Here is a 23,310-nt window from a genome sequence, read left to right as displayed (position 1 = left end):
TTTTAAAAATAAATACAGCATTAATAACACCCCATCTAATTTCCTATAATCATTATGAAAGTTGAATCAGATGCTCAAGTACTTTGTAGAGTATCAAGTTGCAAGTATATAAGGACAGTCAGTCTCAATGTCTAGAGATGACTACAGAGTTTAGAACCCACAATCTTTATCAGCTCCAATCCAGCTACCCCAAATTAGGATACAATCCAAGAAAAATGTATACTTATTTGCAAATTAAGTTTCAAGAGGTGGCCTCTATACCATATTTTCCATCATCTTCTGGTCAGACAACCACACCTAAGCCCCTTCCATTTGGAAATCCTGAAGCCTCCCCTGGGACACCCTGGGAGTTTTTAGCAACTACATCCTTGAATAAGCCCTCCACCAGCACTGTCTAGTTTGTCACCAAAGCTACTCATTATCATACATCAACACAGTCAGGTTTAAACTTTCAGACCATTTGGCCAATATTACCTTTCTTGCCACTAAGTTCAACAAAGCAATTTTCAATTCAAATCTTCATGCAGTATATGAACTATGAGAGATAATGAGCTACTGCAAAATATATGTGCAGCTTTGACCTTGTAGATCAGCCAATGACTCTAAATGGCCCAGATTAAGTGATACTGCAGCACATCACCATAAAACTATACATTCAACTGCATAGGGGGCTTTTAAAATTTAACCCTTTCTGTATTACTGTAGAATCATCAAAATAATTGAAAGAGAAGAAATATTTTAAATATTCCTATTTCTTTATTACATAAATTATTGTTAATATCATTGAATAAACTCCTCTTTGACATCCCTCGAGGGGTCCCAGATTGTGAGAGGGCACAGGCCAGGCCGAGGGACTCCACTGGTGCACGATTGGGGCCAGGAAGGGATGTGGGAGGTTAGCCAGCTGGGGAGGGACCGCGGGAGGGCTCCAGGCCATGTCCAACCTGTCTCATTTAGTCCCGTTAGCTGGACCCCTATGGGTTGGAGTGTCTGCTCCTGGTGGTCAGTGCACATCATAGCAAGTGGTTGAGCCGCCTTAGCATATCATTAGCATATTATGCTTTGATTGGTTGAACAGATGACTGGATGACCAGACACTTAGCATATTAGGCTTTTATTATTATTTATACATTCACATTTTAGAAATTTTTAGAAGTATGCTCTTGATTTTTCTTATTTTTATAAAATACCAAATTTTCTTTTTAAGGCAAAATAGTTGATCATCTTCTTTATAACTCTCCACTGAGCCTTATACTAGGTTGAATATTATGAGGAAAAAAAATGATCCTGTGAGTTCTATTAAAACATGAGGATTAAGAAGAAAATAAGCAATATTATTTTGGCATTATGATGAATCACATACAGAAGAATATTAAATTGCTAAAGTAGAGGACATTGATTATATGTTTTTTAAAAACCACTATAAAGCAGACCTATAGCAAAGGCCAAGTTAATTAGTTTTGTTTCAGTTTGCTCTCATTCATGTAATTGGAATTTCTGATATTTTAAGAGTTATTCAAATATTTGGGAGAGAAAAAGAATCTCTTAACTATATGCTCTAGCACAAACAGAAACTTTAATCTTCCTTTAAAAGATGATCCTATGGGACTAGTTTCTGGATCTAAGAAACTAATTATATGGTCTTGCAGGAAAAGCTATATATGTATATACTGTAAATTGACTTCAAATTATTTGAGAATGCTAAGAATTTTTTATCTCCTTCTCTCATATGTTTGGTTATAAATATCACCAAGTTAATAAAGTTTTCTATGGTAAATTAATTACTGTGATCAAGCAATACTCACCACAACAAGCTCATAAAGAAACTTTCTGGTATTCTTGTCTCCGTGGCAATCTTCCTTTAACTTCTTTAAAACATAAGAAACTTTTTCTGATTCTTTGTCTGCATGTGTTCGTTCAAAACCTTCTAGTGCCAGATGTGAGTAACCCAGGACATCAGCTAAAACTTTCCAATCATAAACTTTTTCTGATACCAAAGTCAATATAACTGAGTAGATATAAGTCAGTTTTTTAAAGGGCAGGACAATTTGTTCAAGAAGGTTCCTGGTTGTGAAGACACGATCTGACATTGATATTACTTGCTCTTTTGTAATCACCTTGACATTTTTGCAGTGTACAAGTCCAATCTTACCTCGCAGGACTCCCACATACCATTCTTTCACTCTGGACTGCCCAATGGCTTTTATCTTACCTTCTCCAAGAAGAGCTATTGTGTCCCCTTTGATATATTCAAGTAAGTAGTCAATCTTGTTTTGTCTTAGCACTGTCTTCAGAGTCACTCCATATTTGGTAAAGTTTAATTTTTTGTCTTGAAATGTAGGGTATTTAACATACACTGCTGGTAATGAAGGAGCAGACTTTATTTCTTTCTCTTTCTGCAAATTACCTGGCAGATTTAAGTGTCTTTTTAGGTTTGGGGCTGGATCAGGTGTAGTGATAAAAAACTGTGTCACTGGTCTACCATTGGGAGGCCCCAACTGAACCTGGAAAACAAACAAGTGCATTTTTCTGGAGTCAACTAAAGAAAATAAAAATTGTTGATGAAGTACTTGACTTGCTTGCAAGTGCTTTTGTTTAAGTTCTTTCCTTTCTCCTTCTATCTTTACTTCAAAACCAGGATCACATGAAAAAACAGAAATACTTAAATCTTGCGGCTTGTCAAGTAAGAATGAATGCTTCCCCCAGAGCTGAAACACAACTGGAGAGGTGTTTTTTCCACCCTTCTTAATATCAGAGATTGTAAGCTTTCCTGGCATATAACTGTGTCCACAAACTGTGAAAACAATAGTGAAACTGGGATGGATATATTTGGGTCCATAAATTCCAATTGAGGTGGTTTTGTGGATATAATCCCAGATGGTGGCAGCTGGTGACTGAGTAGCTTTAGCTTGTGCAGCAACCACTAGATACATCACCTGACTCAAATCTATTAGCTTGACTTGGATGGTGTCTTTATAAATGTAGCAGTTGTTTAACACTGTGAAAGGGCCTTCTTTATTCGGGCTGTGTAAACACACCATTTCTGTCATGACTTGGCTGAAAGGATCCTTTCTCACTTCAGCCCCGATTTTCATCTCCAGCAAAATGGCTTCCATTGTGTTAAGGTTGCCTAACATGATTTCCAACAGTGGGCTTACAGTGCATGAAAGATCATGATTAAGCATTTGTGGAGGATCAAGAAAAACCCTTAGCGATACCTCTTGGAATTCACCCACAGCTACATGACCCTGGGGCACATGAACAGTGATATCTGATTCAGGTAATTGTACTGACCCTCCTTGGTGGTTTAACTTACAAACTACCACAGTCTCTGCAACTTGTGTTTGGGCCCATCCAGGACTCTGATTAATTATATTCAAATCCAGGCAGGAGCGGGCCAGCTGGCGTTGACTTAACCACGCCATTTTATAAGCCTCTCGATCATTTTGAAGCCATTCTAAGTCGTGTTCCAGGATCTGGTCAGAGTTACGTGTATTCTGATGGGCATGTGCTTTGTCATCTAATATGTCCAAAAGTTCTGAAACACTTTTAGATCTCACTGATTTCCTTGAGGAAGACTGCCTACACAACTGATGCACATCAAGTTCATCACCAGAGGAATCCAAAGAATTTCCAGTTTCAATTTCTCTTAAAAAGAGAAAAGGATCTTCCTTCAAGATGGAAATATTATTTTTCTTCTGGTTATTTCTTAGCTGAGTTATATCATCCAAAAATGGGTTAGAAGCAGACAGTTCATTCCAGAATGGATTTGTAGCTTTGGAAACATTATTGCTGTGAAGTGTGAAAGCATCTGGCCAATTGAGAAGCAAACTTGAGTCTGGACATTTGTGGCATTTTAGCAAAAACAAGGAAAAAACAGAAGTGAGTGTCATTGTGAGATACAACCAAGATTAATTTTTATTAAAAATTCAAGACTTTTTAATTGACAGTATAATAGGAACTGCAAAATTAATGTTAAATTTGGATAATTTTTCATGCTGTGAGAAAATGGAACTAGTTCCACCAGTTCATTTTGACCATACGTCATGCTATTTTATCTTCAGACATAATGATTTATAAATAAATAAATGTTTAACAATTTAGATATCAATTTAACACACTTCCTTCAAAAGGACCCAGACTAGATATACTTATGCCTTATTGTTTTGTGTTTGACTTTCACAAAAGAAAACCTCTGAACAAACAGAATAATTTAGTCAATTACCCAGATTTTTGTCTAAACATTAAATAGTTGGTCTCAATATATCTAGATTATTCATTAATTTTTTTCTTTTCTGATAATACTCAATATGTGAAAAATATCAAATATTATCAGTTAATAATTAAAATAACTTAAAAATAATAAGCCAAATAGACAATGCATTTTTAATATTATTTCCTGACAACTTTGTTGATAGATTTTAATTACATCAAAGCCTGGCCAGCATGACTCAGTGGTTGAGCGTTGACCTATGAACCAGAAGGTAGTCAGTTCCATTCCCATTCAGGGCACATGTCCAGGTTTCAGGCTCAATATCCAAAGTGGAGTGTGCAGGAGGCAGCTGATCAATGATTCTCTCTCATCATTGATGTTTCTATCTCACTCTCCCTCTCTGAAATCAATAAACATATATTTTTAAAAATTTTCATATACAATAAACATCAGATTAGGAAAGCATTCAGCTTTGATTTTCAAGTTTAACATGACAAAGAACAGGTTTACCACTATGAAATAAAAACATTGCTTTGAAAAGAGTATTTTAAGAATCAGCAACACATTAAAATAGTCAAATATCAACTGTAAAGAATTTCTACATATCTCACAAATATTGAAGTCCTTTTTATGTTGAGAGCTACTCAGACTTGGTCATTTCTCAATAAACAGTGGTAATGATTCTGTGGACTTTGTGTGGCTAGTAGTGCTTTAGTGAAAAATGAAAGCCAAGAGGCCAACCAAAAGAGAAAAGTGAGTTCAAGTAAACTGTCAGACTTTCTTTTATTAAATATACATATATATATATATATATTACTGTCAGACTTTTTTACTTTAATATTTATAGAACTATTACCTTGATTGAAATAAGTTTTTAGTGGCATATATTAAAATTTAGAAGATGCATTTTGAAAAAAAAAGTTGTATTTCTCCTATTTCTATACTTTCATCAAACCAGTTACATATAACTCTTAAAACTACTTTTCCTCTAAGGATAAATTTAGTTCTTTTATGCTTTATAAAGATTTCATAGCTCACTCCAACCTCTAGAGATGTCTTCAACCCCCAAATTCATTATATATTTACTGGTATTATATATACCACTCATTTAATAATGAATTTTGCCTCCTCATAATATTTATTGTAATCTGTTGCCTCCACTATTTTGTTCTTTTTAATAATAGTGTAAATATTTCTATGATAATAAGGGATTTTCTAATTCTTTTCATCTTTTGTAGCACTTTTCAGAGGTAGACTTGCAATAGCTGCTAGTACTGGATGAAAACATCACAACAATTATACATTCCCATACCTGTGATATTGCAATTTTTTGATGATTTTTGGGCTTCCATGTCAATCAAATTTCCTTCAGATATGCTTCGTGAAATTCCTCCTAACCAAACATGGGCTCTTTCACTGGTTAACATTTTTCCACCTACAAAGTGAAAAATAGACAACATGTAAGCATATATATGTTATCAGAGAAACCAAACTCAAGGTAATCACACATATTTAAGTAGAAAATCACATAGAAAAATACTCTCCGTAGGTCCTCTCTTTCTGGTAGGATGCTAGAGTAGATAAGTATCAGCACTTCATTGAAAAACACTCTGATCCTGGATTAATGCAAAAAAGAAGATCTAGAAATGCATTTGTAATCCTATAAAAAAGTAATAATGAAAATCCCAAGGATAATTTTTTTAAAAGCGAAGTGCAAATTTCAATAAATAGACATTCCCTGTTTGATGACTAAGACTAAAAAATCACAAAACTGGAATTCTTCCCCAAGTCCTTCTACACATCAATTCAGTTCTAATAAAAAAAAAATCACAATGTTATCTGATCTAATAAAAGACAAACATGCAAACTGACCACACCTTCACTATGCCTTAAACCACGCCCACCAGTCAATCAGAGTGACTATATGCAAATTAACCCAACGAAAATGGCGGCCAGCAGCCACGGAGCTGGAGCGAGCAGGAGGCTTGGTTGCTCCAGTGATGGAGGAAGCCAAGCTTCCCACCTGCCGCGGCCGGCTCCAAGCTCCACTGAAGGCAACAAAGTTTCAATTATAGAAGGTAAATAAATCCAGGAAAAAAAAGAAGAAAAAAAGGAGAGGCTGGGAGCTTCCATCGCTGGGGGGCTTGGCCAGCCTGAAAACGGCCCTCAGCCCCTCACCCAGAATGGCCAGGCAACCCAGTGGGGACCCCCCCACCCTAAAGGGGGTGTGGCCAGCCTGAAAACAGCCATCAGCTCCTCACTCAGGCTGGCCAAACCTCCATGGGGTGAGGGGCCTCACTGCGGGGGACTTGACCAGCCTGCAAACAGCCATCAGCCCCTCATCCAGGCTGGCCAGGCACCCCAGTGGGGACCCCCACCCTGAAGGGGCTGTGACCAGCCTGCAAGCAGCCATCAGCCCCTCACCCAGGCTGGCCAGGCATGCCAGTGGGACCCCCACTCTGATCTGGGACACTCTTCAGGGCAAACCAGCTGGCCCCTACCCATGCACCAGGCCTCTAGCTTATATAATAAAAGGGTAATATGCAAACTGACCCTAACAGCAGAACAACTGGGAATGACTGGTCACTATGACACACACTGACCACCAGGGGGCAGACGCTCAATGCAGGAACTGCTCCTGGTGGTGAGTGCACTCCCACAGGGGGAGCTCTGCTCAGCCACATGCCAGACTGACAGCTGCCAGTACAGCGGTGGTGGTAGGAGCCTCTCCCACCTCCTCAGCAGCACTAAGGATGTCTGACTGCAGCTTAGGCCTGCTCCCCTCTGGCAAGTGGACATCCCCCAAGGGTTCCCGGGCTGCCAGAGGGATGTCTGATTACCAGCTTAGGCCCAATTCCCTAGGGAGCGGGCCTGAGCCAGCAGGTGGTCATACCCCGAGGGGTCCCAGACTGAGAGAGGGCACAGGCCGGGCTGAGGGACCCTCCCCCCAAGTGCACAAATTTTTGTGCACCCGGCCTCTAGTGTGTATATAACATATGACATATATATGTGTGTGTGTGTGTTTGTAAGTCCTTATGCTATTTTAAAATGTATATATTATACCTTGAGAATATTATGCTAATTGAAATCAGTCAGAAAAAGCTAAGAATCATATGACTTCACTCTTCTCTATATATATAAAATCCTAATATGCAAATTGTTCCCTCAGGAGTTCAACCGGGAGACCTGGAGTTCAATTGCTCGCTATGATGTACACTGACCACCAGGGGACAGCACAGAATGAAGGAAGGCCCCCAGCCGGCAGCTGGCATTCAGGGTAAGGAAAGCCCCAATCGGCCCTGATTGCCAACCAGGCCTAGGACCCTACCCATGTGGAATATAAAACTGAAACTCATAGGCAGAGAAGAAGGGGGTTACCAAAGGGAAGGGGAATGGGGGAGTACAAGAGGGTAAAGGGGTCAAATATATGGTGACAGAAGATTATTTGACTCTGGGTGGTGGGCACACAATGTGATATACAGATCACATAGCATAGAAATGTACACTTGAAACCTATATAATCTTATCACCAGTGTCATGCCAATACATTTTATAAAAACTAATAATAAAAAAGATCACAAAAAAGAAAAAAACAGAAAGCAAAGGGCTAATATTCAAAATAACTCAGAAGAAGATTACAAAAATAATGTACACCACAGATACCAGCATTCATTGTAAATAAGTGCTGAGTAAGACAATATGAAATTGGAACAGAATTAGACTAAACACACAGAATACTCCCAGAAGTAGACTCACCCTCACAAGGCAAAAAATGGGAGAAGATATACCCATTACATGTGACTAAAGAAGAAAAAAGGACTAAATTCCAAAATATATCAAGATTTCTACAAATCACTAAGCAAAATAAAAACATTATTAAAAATTTTGGAGGGAAAATATCTGAACAAGCATTTCTCTGAAAAATTAAACACAATGACCCCTAAATAAATAAAATATGCTCTATTTATTAATAATAAGGGAAATGCTAAATAAAACCACATGAGATACAATTAGTACCAATCAAATGTGCAAAAATATTTAAATCTGGCAACACCAATTATTGGCAAAGATGTCAGGCAAAGGGGAACCCTATACACTCCTATTGGAAGTATCAATAGGTACAACCGCATAGAAATCAATCTGGCATTGTCTAGGAAAGATGCTTACAGCCTACTCCCCACAATTCCAATCCCACTTATTTGTTCTAGTAAAACCTCTATATGTTCATTAGAAAAGATATACATAAGAGTGTTCATTATATTATATTAACAGGAAAGTGAAATCAACCATAATATCCTTTGTTATATGAATAGATAAAGAAATTGTGTCTTAATATACAGTAGTATCATGTAACTATGAACACAGATAAATTACAACTAAAAGTATCAAAATGTACTAAACTGAAACTTAGCCTAGGATTTTTATGCTTTTGTATGCAATTGTAAATGGGATTTTTTTTTTTAAATTCCTCCTTCTGGTTACTCATTATTAGTGTAGTAGAGGCCCGGTGCACAAAAATTCATGCACTCAGGGGGGTCCCTCAGCCTGGCCTGTGCCCTCTCGCAGTCTGGGAGGCCTTGGGGGATGTCCAACTGACAGCTTAGGGGAGTGCGCCTAAGCCGCCAGTAGGACATACTTAGCGCTGCTGCAGAGGTGGGAGAGGCTCCCGCCACTGCCTCTGCACTCGCCAGCCATCAGCCTGGCTTGTAGCTGAGTGGCACTCCCCCTGTGGGAGTGCACTGACCACCAGGGGGCAGCACCAGCCCCACCCCCATCGCCCAGCCACCACTGCTGGTTGCTGCTGCTCCCCAATCTCTGTCCCCTCCCTCTGCCTGCTGGCACCCTCCTTGGCTGGCCTGCCACCCGCTCGCCGGCCCTGCCCCTGCCCACTGGTCATTCCGCAGTTTGGTCAATTTGCATATTAGGCTTTTATTATATAGGATAGGAATGCAACAAATTTCTGAATATTAATTTTATATCCTGCTAAAAAGTTTTTTTAAATCAGATTTTACAGAGTGCAAAAATGAATAGCAGCAATGAGACATAAGTAACCTACAAGGTCAAACAGCTGGTGAGTGATTAACTCAGAAATAATTACTCATACACAGTTCAGCTACCCCATAGAGCTGGACATTGTAACCCCTTGTCAGACTCAAGTATATTCTGAGACTACCACCTTCTAGTTCAAATTTACATTCATGCTAATTTCCTCACTTCTTGTTCTCCTTCATGTGTTAACCACATGTCTTTCAATGTTGACTCTTCTTTTTTGTGATATTCATCTTTCAAGTATTTGACATTTTACTTCCAAGAAGTTTATTTCATTTTTAAAAGAAATCAAGCCTTTTCTGGTATAAAGAGCAAATTAAATGAAGAGAGGACGAAAAAGGGAGGAAAGAAAAGGAGAGGAAAGGCATATTTTCCAAACATGATGAATAAGCAAATGCAAAACTTATATCAGAAGGTGCCATACTTTAAAACATCAAATGGGGCAATAGCAGTTTTTTTCCTTTGATAGTTGAAACTACACGGAAAGATTGGGCGAAAAGCTGAATTATGCAATATGCAATTTGCACTGAAACCTCAAGTTTCCTGGCAGATCTTCAAAATTTTGTGGTTGATTTTACCAACTATAATGTCAAAATCTAAGAGTCCTTAGGACGCCTCAGGTAGCTAAAACTTTGAGATAGGAAAACTAAGTTCACATCCTTCAACAAAATTAAGCAAATAAACATAAAATATGAAAAAATTTAGATGCAAAAGTATATTTCAAAAAGAGAAAGTACATTTTCAATTGAAAACCAATTTAGATGGATCTACCTAAACTCTAATTTCTTGTGGGGAAACAAGCAGAAAGAAAATTTATACCTAGGATTCCTTTGAGACAAACAACCCTTGATGTAAAAAATAGTTATAATCCAGTCAAAATAGTTAGGAATCCTCACCCATATAAACACCAGGAATGGTGCCTTATGCAGCTATGATTCTGGAAAATCATAACATTTCAGAAACAAAGGCACAAGTTGATGATTAGCTAAAATTCTTTCTGGTCACCCAAGCAGATCTTCACTGTCCTTTAAGCCAGTGGTCCTAAATCTCAGCTGTACCAAAATCACCTGGAGCGCTTGATCAACGCTGTTTGCTGGACCCAGCCCAGCGTTTCTCATCTTGCACCCAAGAATTTGTATTTGTAACAAGTGACCCAGTGGTGTGATGCTGTAGTTCTGGGGGCCATGTTTTGAGCACCACATTTTGAAAACCCTCATGTTAATTTCTTTCCCTGGCTAAGCGAATTTCTCCCTATTCTCTGGCTGCTCCCACTAGTCTCCTCCCAATCTTTTTATGTACACACACACACACACACACACACACACACACACACACACTTCACAGGATGTCATCCTAAATCTGGGTTTTTTCCTATGAATACAGGGAGAGCTGGTATAAGAGGAAAGCCTTTGACCAGAAGGCCCACCTGTGAAGGGTAGTGCTTGTTTACACAGGTACAAATAGCCAACCACATTTATCATTTCCCTGTGTTTTCTCCCAATTAACTTTATACTCAGTGGCAACTGTTGTCCTAGATAGAAATGTTTAAAACTTTGTCTAAAGAAGCATGAGTCAGTCTTTGTTGGAATGAGTAAGTGGTAAAGGAGCAGTCTTCTACTCACTTAAATGGGGACAACATTCTTGACAATATGCCTTTTCCAACAAACTTATTCTGATTCTACATGATTCATTATTTTTTCCATAAAAAGATGAATAAAATTTTGCTTTTCATTTAGTTTACTGTTTAAACCAGGCTTTAAATAACTGAGAATATTCACTAAGTGTACAAATTAGCAAAAAATATCAGATTTATTTTTTTGGGGGGGAGGGGCATGAGTTTACAAAATAATAACCAGGGAAGCAATACTGTTTAATATAATTATTTCTTTAAAATGTATTCTTTTGAAGTCATGTTTATGGTGGCTAGTATATAGTGAAAATTGCTATTTTTAGCTATCCAGGAGGTTCAAAGTAATTTCCAAATAGTCCTTGAATACCTCAGATCTCCTTTATGTTTCTATGATCTATACTGCTTTTAACTCTTGACCTATGTAATATTAAAAGTACTTCCATGCAAGCTATAACTCTTTTTTAAAATATGTTTATTGATTTCAGAGAGGAAGTAAGAGGGAGAGAGAGATAGAAACATCAATGGTGGGAGAGAATCATTGATCTGCTGCCTCCTGCATGCCCCCACTGGGGATCGAGCCTGCAACCCAGGCATGTGCTCTGACCAAGAATCGAACTGTAACCTCCTGGTTCATAGGTTGATGCTCAACCATTGAGCCACACCGGCCTGGCACTGGCTATAACTCTTATAGGTGACAGTAAATGCTAAAATGTCAGAAGAGCAATTATTGGAGAGGTGGATTCCTTCATTTCCTTAAGGCCAAACCTAACCAAATAGGTTGGCATTCCCTTGTATATGTGACTGCCCGAGTGGATCACAAAGGAACTATAACCAACTGATGATGCTTCCCTGGTGTGTATGAAGCTTTTACTGGATCATGGTGTGTATGGTCTCATTGGATGTTACCCTAGGCCGTGGTCAGCAAACTGCGGCTCGCAAGCCACATGCGGCTCTTTGGCCCCTTGAGTGTGGCTCTTCCTAAGCCTTAGGAGTACCCTAATTAAGTTAATAACAATGTACCTACCTATATAGTTTAAGTTTAAAAAATTTGGCTCTCAAAAGAAATTTCAATCGTTGTACTGTTGATATTTGGCTCTGTTGACGAATGAGTTTGCCGACCACTGCTAGGGCATCTTCTGATGGGCATCTTCTGATTGGTAGTGTATATACCCACGAACAGTTTATCACTGGTCATTATTACTAAAGATTTAAAATACCTAACAGGAAAAAATTACAGAAGTCACTTATCTTTTTAAAAAAAGGCTTTATGAGATTCTCCAAGGACCCTGGTGCATTAAACTGTATTAGCAATGCACAATAATTTTGATGATGCCTCCAATCTTGGTAACTCAAAACATCCTGTCAATATGTTATCTTGTTAATATCAGCATGTCAAACTATCACTTTCTTCATACTCAGGATCTTTCCAGCACTGGCAGAACTGAAATTTTGGAAAATTAAAATATTTGTGCAGGATAACATCATATTAGTGAGCACAAATCAGAAACAGAGAAACAGTAGATCAGAAATTATTTTATGTCCAGCTAAATGATGTAGCCAAAGAACCTTCCCAGAAACCTCATTCTGGAAGGGAACATGTAAGGACTCTCACCAGATTCACAAAGGAATATTTCAGGGCTGTAAAATAACAAAACAAAAAAATCCATCATAAGGGCTTTTATTGAGTGCTTCCTATATTCCCAATACCATGCATGAATTTTCTCATTTATAATTTGCAACAATTCTAAAAAGTTTGTTCTATCATTAGTCCCCTTTTAAAGATAAAGAAATCAGGTTTAAGGGATTTATTTGCCCAGGATTGTATAGGTGTTAAGCAGCAGAGCCATGGTTTCAATTTAGGGATACCAGACTCTAGAGAACAAGCTTTTGAAACCTACACTGCGCTTCCTACGCATAGGTCAGACTTTCCTTCCAAAGGAAGTAAGATTTGGGACTATGCCTTAGGCTTATTGCCGGGGAACATCAAACCTCATTCATGATCCCAGGAGATCTTCACCAAGTTCACAGCAGGGCCCACAACATGAACATGTGATCTGTGCAGTCATACAGGGTCGCTTTCTCACAGAGTCTTTATGCTTGGCGTAATGGTCTGCTGTTGCCATCCTGAAATACTTAATATTGTGGTTAACAACAAGTCCCATATTTTTATTTTGCACTGAGCACTGCAAATTATGTAGCCAGTCATGGTTCATGAAGTTGGAAACCCTTAGCCTTCAGACCCAAGGGAAATGACTACAAGTATAAGTGCTCATGGAGAAAAGCAAAAAGCATTATTAGAAAGGTGAAGAAGGCTCATTTTACAGATGACAAAAGTGAGCTTCAGAAAGACTAAATGAATCGCCCAAGGTAGCAGGTTCAGAAATCAAACTGTTATCTCCTGATCAGAACTTCTTAAAAAGGAGGATATGAGAATAACTAGTTTTACCCATTCCATGAATTCTATAAGAGTAAAATATGAGTTATTTTAAAACTCTGATGCTATTTCATGTCACAAGTAATAATAGCTTAGATTTTAAGACTTTGAAGCAAAAATAATGAAACATTTAACTCACTGAGAGTGAAATAAAGTGGTCTCTAGCCTCATGCTCCCCTAGAATTATATATCCTACCAAACAAGGACTACCCCCTCTTCCTCACTCTTCAGAGGGCATTTTAGCAGCTATTGACATTATTTCTTGGGACAAGAATAACAAAGGAGGCCCCGAGGTACAGTAGGAAGAATGCAGGCTTTGAAATTAGACAGATATGGGTTCAAAGCAAAGCTGACAAATGAATTCACTGGTCTGAGTATCACTTTTCTCACCAACAGAATATAAAATATCTACTTTAAATAGTTGTTGTAATGGTTTGTGAATTATATCTCAATGAAGCTTTTTTTTGAAACAAACCTTACTATAAAGATTAAATTAAATACCATAAATCCCCAGCTAACACGAAATAGCTGCTTAAAATGACAATTCTTATCTGTTTTATTTTTCACATCTGTGCAAATTCTGTTGGTTTTAGCAAGAATAATGAGTGGCTACTGACAAAGATGCTTAAGGAATATTGTAAAAGAGGAAGAAGAAAAATTACTGTGAAATTTTAATTGCTATTTTAGCTTAATTGATTGTTCAACCTGATAATGTTCTTTTCACTTCTCTAAAGAGGATAATTGAAAAATTACTGTGTTATATGATAACCAATCTTTTCAGTAAACACTTTCCCCACTACTATGGATAGAAATAATTATAAGATTCCCAATAGGCTTTGCCAAGAGAAAAAAAAAAAAAACCCTCTGACAAACATTTTGTGTACACCCACAGTCTTCCTTGGTTTGAACTTAGAACACTGGTGTGAATGAATCATTTATATATCATCTGGCAAACGGACCTCTTGACAGAGGGTAAATATGAATGGTGAGTCGCTATTAAATGAGAACAAAATGTTCATGCACCAATAATTGCTGTGGGAAGGAGCACAGGAAAAGGTTGGTGGAACTGATAAGATTAAGGAAAGGAACACACATTATGCCACATCATCCAATGTGTAAAGCAGGAGTTTCCCTTAAATTCTCAACAGTTTATTACATCTAATTTTTAATGTTTCAGGGAATCATAGTGGGTTTTTGTGGTCAATTTCATAAACTGAGAATTGTGTACAAAGTATGAACTGTTTATCAAAGCAAAAACTTGAAAAATACTAATATGTGTTCATATCTGAATATATAGTAAGACAGGCAGACGTAGGTATAAATGTATGTACATATATAACTTAGCTACACAAGAATAGTTTATTATTAGTAATGCCTCACTGTTCTGGAAATTGGGAAGTAAAATATTATTTCCTTTCTGAGAGATAATTAAGTCTTCAAAATTTCACTTATTTGAAGACAGTATCACGGATTGATGAAGTGCAAAAGAAGTCTGAAGAAGGAAGCTAAGAGAGACCAAAATTTTCCTGTGTAAGAAAGGAAACTGACTGAGGGGCTTGGAGGTTCCAACTGTGGGTGATTGCAGCCTAAAAGGGAGATGGGTAATAAGATATAACCAAGGAGAATACTCTCAGTGGAACACTGAGAGGTATACTTTGTCAACCCTACCATCTACTTGGTCCATTCAGAAATATTCATATTACTTACTGATGCAAAAAAAAAATTTTAGTGAATAAGAGTTGTTGAGACCTACTCAAAGGCATGAATAACAGGAAAACACAGCTGCTCAAAGGAATGAATACATAATCAAGGGGGATCATCCATCAAGCTGGGTTTGCCCAGGATGGCCCCATTTTGAAACTAAACTCTCTCAGTCCAGGGAAAACCAGGGTAATTGGTCACTGTGATTACACAGATAGGGTATAAATACATGGCCCCACATTGAGGATGTGAAATAGTCAATGTAAATTCCTTCTACTTGAACAACATTTTTAAATATTTAAAACCACTATGTAGAAAATACAGACAGATATATTTGAGTTGTAAAGAAATAACTAATTTTAATGTTTAAATTACATTTTTTTCATTCGATTTCAGGTGTTAAATTCTAATAAAAACAACAAATTAAATACAAAGGAAACCATTTGGAATAAAATAAATAAAACTGTCTATCACTGTCTTCTTTATTTTATTAAATCAGTCTGAAAGATTGAGCCCCCTCACCTTGCAGCCCAAAGAACTTCCAACCTTTCAGAAGGAGCGCTGCCTTTCCCTTCCTCTCCATTTCCCCTTTTTTATTTAAAACAGTGAAATACTGAGTTGGGAGTAGTGTGTCCTTCTGCTGAAACCCACACTGCTTCATGGGAGCTGGTGGGTTCCTTGTATTTAGCTGGAGAAACTTGAAGGAGCCTCAGAGTTGTGTCCACAGCACCTCGTGGTGCCAGGTCGGGACCTCTTGGGCTGCTGCTATTCCAGAACTTGTGATGGTCTTGCTTCCAGCCCTCTAACCGGTTGCCCTAATGAGTTTAGTGTAAAGTAGTGGTCCTCAACTAGTCCTCTGCATCAAAATCAACTGTGGAACTTTAAAAAAAAAAATACAGATGTACAGTTTTATCCCAAGACCACAGTGTGGAACCCAGATATCATTTTTTTAATTTTTGTATTTTTTACTAGAGGTCTGGTGCACAAAAATTTGTGCAGTCGGGGGGGGGGGGGTCCCTCCCAGGCCTGTGCCCTCTCACAGTCTGGGACCCCTCAGGAGATAACGACCTGCTGGCTTAGGCCTGCTCCTGGGTGGCAGAGGACAGGCCCAATCGCTAGGTGCAGCCCCTGGTCGGGCTCAGAGCAGGGCCGATTGGGGAGTTGGGGTGCCACCCCCATCATGCACAGAGTAGGGTGGATCGGAGATTGCGATGCCACCCTCAGTCATGCTCAGGGTAGGGCCAATTAGGGGGTTGGGGCATTGCCCCGTCAAATTCAAGGCAGGGTCGATGGGGAGGTTGAGGCGCCACCCCCTGTCACTCACAGAGCAGGGCCCATCAGGGGTTTGGGGCACTGCCCCCTGTCACGCACAGAGCAGAGCCCATCAGGGGGGTTGGGGCTCCATACCCTGTCACGCACAGAGCAGGGCCCATCAGGGGGTTGGGGCACTGCCCCCTGTCACACACAGAGCCGCAGAGCGATCAGGGGGTTTGGGCTCTGCCCCCTGTCACACTGATCGCGGTGCCGGGAGGCCTCTCAGCTCCGCTGATCCCAGTGCTGGGAGGCCTCCCGGCTCTGCTGATCCCGGTGCTGGGAGGCATATTACCCTTTTACTATATAGCATAGAGGCCTGGTGCACGTGTGGGGCCAGCTGGTTTGCCCTGAAGGGTGTCCTGGATCAGGGTTGGGGTCTCCACTGGGGTGCCTGGCCAGTCTGGGTGAGGGGCTGAGGGCTGTTTTCAGGCTGGCGGTTGACTGAAGTTCCCAACTGCTCCTTTTTCTCTTTTTCTTTTTTTTTTTTATTCTGGGCCAGCTTTAGCTCTGGCTCCAGCTCTGAGGCCTCTGCTGCTGAAAGCAGGTATCTGGTTTGTTTGGGTTCTATAATCAAAACTCTGTATCAACTCCAGCTCTGAGATCCCGGCTCGGCTCGCTGAAAGCAGGTTTCTGGGGTTTTGTTCAGCTTCTATATTTGTAACTATGTTTCAAACTTCAAGTTCAGAGGCCGGCAAGGCAGGCAGGGAACGTTGGAGTCCTCTGTCACTGAAGCAAGCAAGCCTCATGTTAGTTTCAAGCTGCCTGGCTGCCGGCCGCCATCTTGGCTGGCAGTTAATTTGCATATCGCCCTGATTAGCCAATGGGAAGGGTAGCGGTCGTACGCTAATTACCATGTTTCTCTTTTATTAGATAGGATTGATTAAGTTATTACATATGTGTCCTTATCCCCATATTACCCCCCAAATCCCTCCCCCACTCATGCCCTCACCCCCTGTTGTCTGTGTCCTTTGGTTAGGCCTATATACTTGCATATAAGTCCTTTGGTTGATCTCTTCCCCTTACCCCCACCCTCCCCTACCTTCCCTCTGAGGTTTGACGGTCTGATTGATGCTTCTCTGTCTCTGGATCTGTTTTTGTTCATCAGTTTATGTTTTTCATTATATTCCATAAATGAGTGAGATCATGTGATATTTATCTTTCTCTGACTGGCTTATTTCACTTAGCATAATGCTTTCCAGTTCCATCCATACTGTTGCAAATGGTAAGAACTCCTTCTTTTTTACCGCAGCGTAGTATTCCTTTGTATAGATGTACCACAGTTTTTTAATTCACTCATCTACTGATGGGCACTTAGGCTGTTTCCAAATCTTAGCTATGGTGAATTGTGCCAGATATCATTTTTATAAAAATTACCAGGAGATTCTGATGCATAGGGAAGACAGAGAGTCATCAAATCATAATTATAAAGTGATGGGAATATATTTGTTTTGTTTTGTTTTGTTTTAGACAAGCATATTACTAGACATAATAAAATACATGGCAGCTCAAGATGCCCATCTCTACAAGTCAATCCTTCCAGGGGTGAAGACACTGCCCTAGACTTGGGATTTCAGGGTGATCAATGAAAAACCTTTTCCTGGTATAGGTAGGGATTACATCTAAGACCAGCTCTGCTCTTACAGTTTGGGACAAATACTATCTCCCTCAGTATACTTTGTTGGGTTCATTTTCTCCTTGATTCTTCTTTCTCTTAGAATTATAAGATCTAGAGAAGGCACTTTGGACATTAAGACAATGTAAAGACCCGCTTTTAGCATAAGCCTTGGTTCTGAGTGTAGCTTAGGCAAAAAGAGTTTTCTTATGCTCCAGGGGGCAATTTTCTAGCTCACTAAACTAATAAATAAATACACACACACACACACACACACACACACACACACACACACACGTATATCCCAAAGAATACCTCCCTAGTTAGCATTTTCCTAGTAAAAGCATCTGGGTTTTAAATACATAAACTTTATATGGTATAAGTATCTCTTTTGAATCTATTGGCCAATGACTTTCTAGGAAATATATATATATATTTCCTGTAAACTTAAAGGAACATTTTTAGCTAAACAATATTTTAAAAAATTGAGTTTCCAAATCCAACAAGTAGAACATTAGAATTATAATTAGTCATGTCAAAATCACAATAGTATAGATAAAGGAAATATGACTTTTGAACATATATATATATATATATATATATATTGCAATTTCTTTTTCTCACTTAAAAAATTGAGAATCTGAAATTAAAGGACAAATTACTAACTTAATGCATGAAATTTCTGAGTCCCTTTGTATCTGTTAGATGAAGTTTTAAAACTCTATTGTTCAAGTATACTCTATAATTATTTTACACATTTGGTTATAAGTTTCTGCTCTGAGTGTGATAAAATTTCCAACCATGATTTAAAATTGTAAAATCAACTTTTCTTGTAATTTGCTCTATTTTTGCTTCATAGGCTCAGAGCTTTGCTACTAAAACCATATAAATATGTAAAGGTTATGTTTTCTTATTGAGTTTTCTCTTTATTTTCTGTAGTATTTCTTTTTATTCCCACAAATGTTTTCTAATCTAAATTATATGTTGTATTGCCATTCCAACTTCATTTTTATGATTGCATTTATGATTGGTATGACCTGAGTGGTATGATCTGACTGTTTGAAGGAGAAGAGAGTGATAAGCTGTACTGTATTTGTTGATAGGTCAGGTAAAATTGGAAATAATAATTTACTGTTGAATTTGGCAATGGGAAGTCATAGGTGACCTCTATAAGAGGATTTCTGCTGGAGTGGTGGATAGGAAAAATGATCCCATGGCATAAAGGAGAAAGGCAGAAAGATATTTTTATGATTGCTTACTGTAGATTAACTTAGATTTGCAGTAATTAATAGTAGCTAACAATTAGTGGGCACAGACAGGGTTATAAGTACTTTACACCTGTTATCTCTTCTCACCAGCACAATAGTGCTGTGGGGTAAATGATATTATTGTCTCCACTTGGCAGTTAAGAAAACTGAGATACATAGAGATTAATGAATTTACCCAATATCATCCATCTGGAAGTAACAGCCAGAAGCCAAAGCCCGAGAATCTTGCCCTGATGTCCATACTGTCAGTGACCACACGCAGAGTAATCAGTGTCCCTGAAGACACTAATGTGAAAGGCCTTGAAGATCTTCTGAGGGAACAACTACAAGAATTACCGGAAAACCAAGATGGCGGCATAGGTAAACACCGGAGTTAGCTGCCTCGAACAACCACTTCAAAAATACAATTAAAAGACGGAACGGACATCGCCCAGAACCACAGGAAGACTGGCTGAGGGGAAATTCTTCAACTAGAAGGAAAGAGAACAGCATACGAGACTCAGAGGAGGCGCAGTGCGGAAAATACAAAGGTGCGGAGGTACGCACAGAGCGGGCTGGTAGCTGAGGGCGCGGTTGTCGTTTTCAATCGGGAGGGAGTCTCAGATTCTGAGCTCCAGTTCTGGGCGAGTCTCTAGGGACCCAGACTCAAACAGGAGAAGCGGGACTGTTTGGCATCGGTCGGAACGTGAGGGCAGCTTTCTCTCCGAGGTTTGCAGCGATTGCTGGGACTCTGAGAGGCAGAGCCTCTGGGGACGGGACTGAGAGCAGCCATAACTGCTCCCTCCACCCGCTCTGTTGATCCCGTGACACCCGCCCCGCCCAAGCCCTGTGCAGAGCCATTTGCCAGATAGCCTCAGGCAAAGGCTAGATTAGCACCTCCCTAGAGGACAGAAGTTTTCCCACTGCAGACACAGCTGATTCTCACAGCCAGTTGGCCTGGAGGTCAAATCCTCCTAGTATTAACTACAACAATCAAGGCTTAACTACAACAAGACTGCGCACAAAGACCACTAGGGGGTGCACCAAGAAAGCATAAAAAATGCGGAGACAAAGAAACAGGACAAAGTTGTCAATGGAGGATATTGAGTTCAGAACCACACTTTTAAGGTCTCTCAAGAACTGTCTAGAAGCCGCCGATAAAGTTATTGAGATCCTCAAGAAATCTAATGAGACCCTCGATGTTGTGATAAAGAACCAACTAGAAATTAAGCATACACAGACTGAAATAACGAATATTATACAGACTCCCAACAGCAGACCAGAGGAGCGCAAGAATCAAGGCAAAGATATGAAATGCGAAGAAGCAAAAAACACCCAACCGGAAAAGCAAAATGAAAAAAGAATCCGAAAATACGAAGATAGTGTAAGGAGCCTCTGGGACAGCTTCAAGCGTACCAACATCAGAATTATAGGGGTGCCAGAAGATGAGAGAGAGCAAGATATTGAAAACCTATTTGAAGAGATAATGACAGAAAACTTCCCCTACCTGGTGAAAGAAATAGACTTACAAGTCCAGGAAGCGCAGAGAACCCCAAACAAAAGGAATCCAAAGAGGACCACACCAAGACACATCATAATTAAAATGCCAAGAGCAAAAGATAAAGAGAGAATCTTAAAAACAGCAAGAGAAAGAAACTCAGTTACCTACAAGGGAATACCCATACGACTGTCAGCTGATTTCTCAACAGAAACTTTGCAGGCCAGAAGGGAGTGGCAAGAAATATTCAAAGTGATGAATAGCAAGAACCTACAACCAAGATTACTTTATCCAGCCAAGCTATCATTCAGAATTGAAGGTCAGATAAAGAGCTTCACAGATAAGGAAAAGCTAAAGGAGTTCATCACCATCAAACCAGTATTATATGAAATGCTGAAAGGTATCCTTTAAGAAGAGGAAGAAGAAAAAGGTAAAGATACAAATTATGAACAACAAACATGCATCTATCAACAAGTGAATCTAAGAATCAAGTGAATAAATAATCTGGTGATCATAACAGAATCAGGGACATAGAAAGGGAATGGACTGACTATTCTTGGGGGGGAAAGGCTTGTGGGAGATTCGGGAAGAGACCGGACAAAAATCGTACACCTATGGATGAGGACAGTGGGTGGGGAGTGAGGGCGGAGGGTGGGGCGGGAACTGGGAGGAGGGGAGTTATGGGGGGAAAAAAGAGGAACAAATGTAATAATCTGAACAATAAAGATTTACTAAAAAAGAAAAAAAAAAGAATTACCACCATGTGACCAGAGCTCCTGTTACATCCATAATGGGGGTCCAATTCCTTAAAGTCTTGCTCCTTGGCCGCACAGGTTGCGTTTCTCCCTGACTTCCTCATGTTGTTTCTCCAAACCCCCTGGAATCTTAAAGCATTTTTATCCTTTTAACCTCATAGCGACCTGCTAACTTGGATGTTTTGTGAGTTTTTCAATATAAATGAGTCATTTAATGACAATATTCTAAATGGTCCTGGAAACTTTCAGAAGAAAATATTGGTCCATAAATATAAAATATTTATTCACTGAACTAAGTACTTAAAATGAAAATAAATTACTATCTTAACAACACGATAGGTTCACTGAGTGAATTTATGGCTGTGGTCATGGTGGAGCACCATAAAAAATGTAGCATCATATTTAAAAATGAGTAAAATAATATAAACAGGAGCCCAAATACTGAAAACATAAAATTAGTCTGCTGTGCTTATATCCACTGTGAAAATAATTAAAATACTATGTGGAAATTTTGAAAGGATTCACATAAAGAAAACAAAGATGTCTGAAAATTGGTTTGCAGAATTTGAATTATCCTGTTTGAAGTAGGAAAGAATAAACATAAAGATTCCTTAGGGAATCCAACTAATAATTTTTAAAATTATGCATAAAGAAATACAATAAGCCAAGTAAAATATCCTATAATTTAAATATACTGTAATGTGGACAAAACTGAGTAAATTATTAAACATACCTCAATTGGAATATTATGCAGTTGGTAAAGATTATCTTGATAAAAGTATGTAACAGCATGAATCATACTTATGAGACTAAGGTAAGATGAGAAAAATTAAACGTGGTACAAAATTAAATGCATAGAATGATTACTATTGTGTTTTAATCAAATCAGAGAAAGAACCAAGATTGGTATGACATATTCAAAAATTTCTAGTACTGTGTTTAAGTGATAAGAATGTTTATACTTATTTTCATATTCTTTTTTATATTTTCCATATTTTACTGAGCAGATATATTTGATTATAAAAATATTATTTTACACAGAGAAAGTAATCATAATTAAATCATAGGTAGTTTTTAAAGAGGGAGACATTTATAGAAAACCAGGATAAACAGGAAACCACAATGGGAACAAAGGAAAATTCTTAAAATGAAGATGAACTGTAGTGTGAATTAATATTTCATGGCAATCCTTTCACCTTATAGGTCCAGCAACCTACTAATCGTATGACCTCTTCACTGCCCCTTACCTGACCTGCCTCCCTGCTAACTTTCTCTTTCTATATTCATAGCATAAATGACAGGAAGTCAAATTGCCTTCTTGCATGCCTCCTTAACTTTCTAAATACTATACAACTTTCTCCTACTAACTAATGAAACCATACATTGGTGAAATCTAACATTCTACCTACTTGTCCTAATATAGAAAGCTGTTGATCTTGCTTCATATTTTATTAACAATTTTCAAAAGAAGCCATCAGAGAGATCTTCCACCTGTTCGCAACACAAGCCTTGAAGTATTTGGAGCCATGTATTTAGATTTCTTTCCTACTGGAGGCCTGATGCACGAAATTCATGCATGAGTAGGCCTTCCTTCCTCTGGCACCCGGAACCAAAGCTTCCCTTGCAGTCCAGAAGGGTGGCCTGTCTAATTAGCATATTATGCTTTTATTATTATATATTACTGTGGATGAGTTTACAGCACAGCCAGCCAAGTCTCCCCATCTACATGTATGCAGATCCCATTCCTGCTGACCTACTCAGAGAAAATGCATCAAAAACACTCTTCCATCTTTCCTACATTACAAGTTTATTCCCCTCTATTACATCTTTCCCATAAGCATAAAAACATGCTGATAC

The 23,310-nt window shown here is 38.8% G+C and overlaps 1 protein-coding gene across 2 annotated transcripts in view; it reads right to left on the bottom strand.

Moving 5' to 3' along the window:
* The window catches only part of MACC1 (MET transcriptional regulator MACC1), a 62,454-nt gene that overhangs the window by 19,339 nt on the left and 19,805 nt on the right, over positions 1-23,310 (bottom strand). Inside the window, exons 2-4 of one of the 2 annotated variants that reach the window (XM_036327955.1) lie at positions 12,882-13,024; positions 5,526-5,648; positions 1,806-3,838 (exon numbers count right to left, since the gene is read on the bottom strand). In XM_036327955.1, coding sequence (XP_036183848.1) covers positions 1,806-3,838; positions 5,526-5,640 — 2,148 coding nt within the window. In that variant the 5' untranslated portion in view covers positions 5,641-5,648; positions 12,882-13,024. The remainder of the gene's footprint in view (positions 1-1,805; positions 3,839-5,525; positions 5,649-12,881; positions 13,025-23,310) is intronic. The other variant, XM_036327954.1, reaches the window with a different exon arrangement.

The sequence above is a fragment of the Myotis myotis genome, unplaced genomic scaffold, assembly GCF_014108235.1.
Source record: "Myotis myotis isolate mMyoMyo1 unplaced genomic scaffold, mMyoMyo1.p scaffold_m19_p_11, whole genome shotgun sequence".
Lineage (NCBI taxonomy): Eukaryota > Metazoa > Chordata > Mammalia > Chiroptera > Vespertilionidae > Myotis > Myotis myotis.
This window is presented reverse-complemented; position numbering and strand designations above follow the sequence as displayed.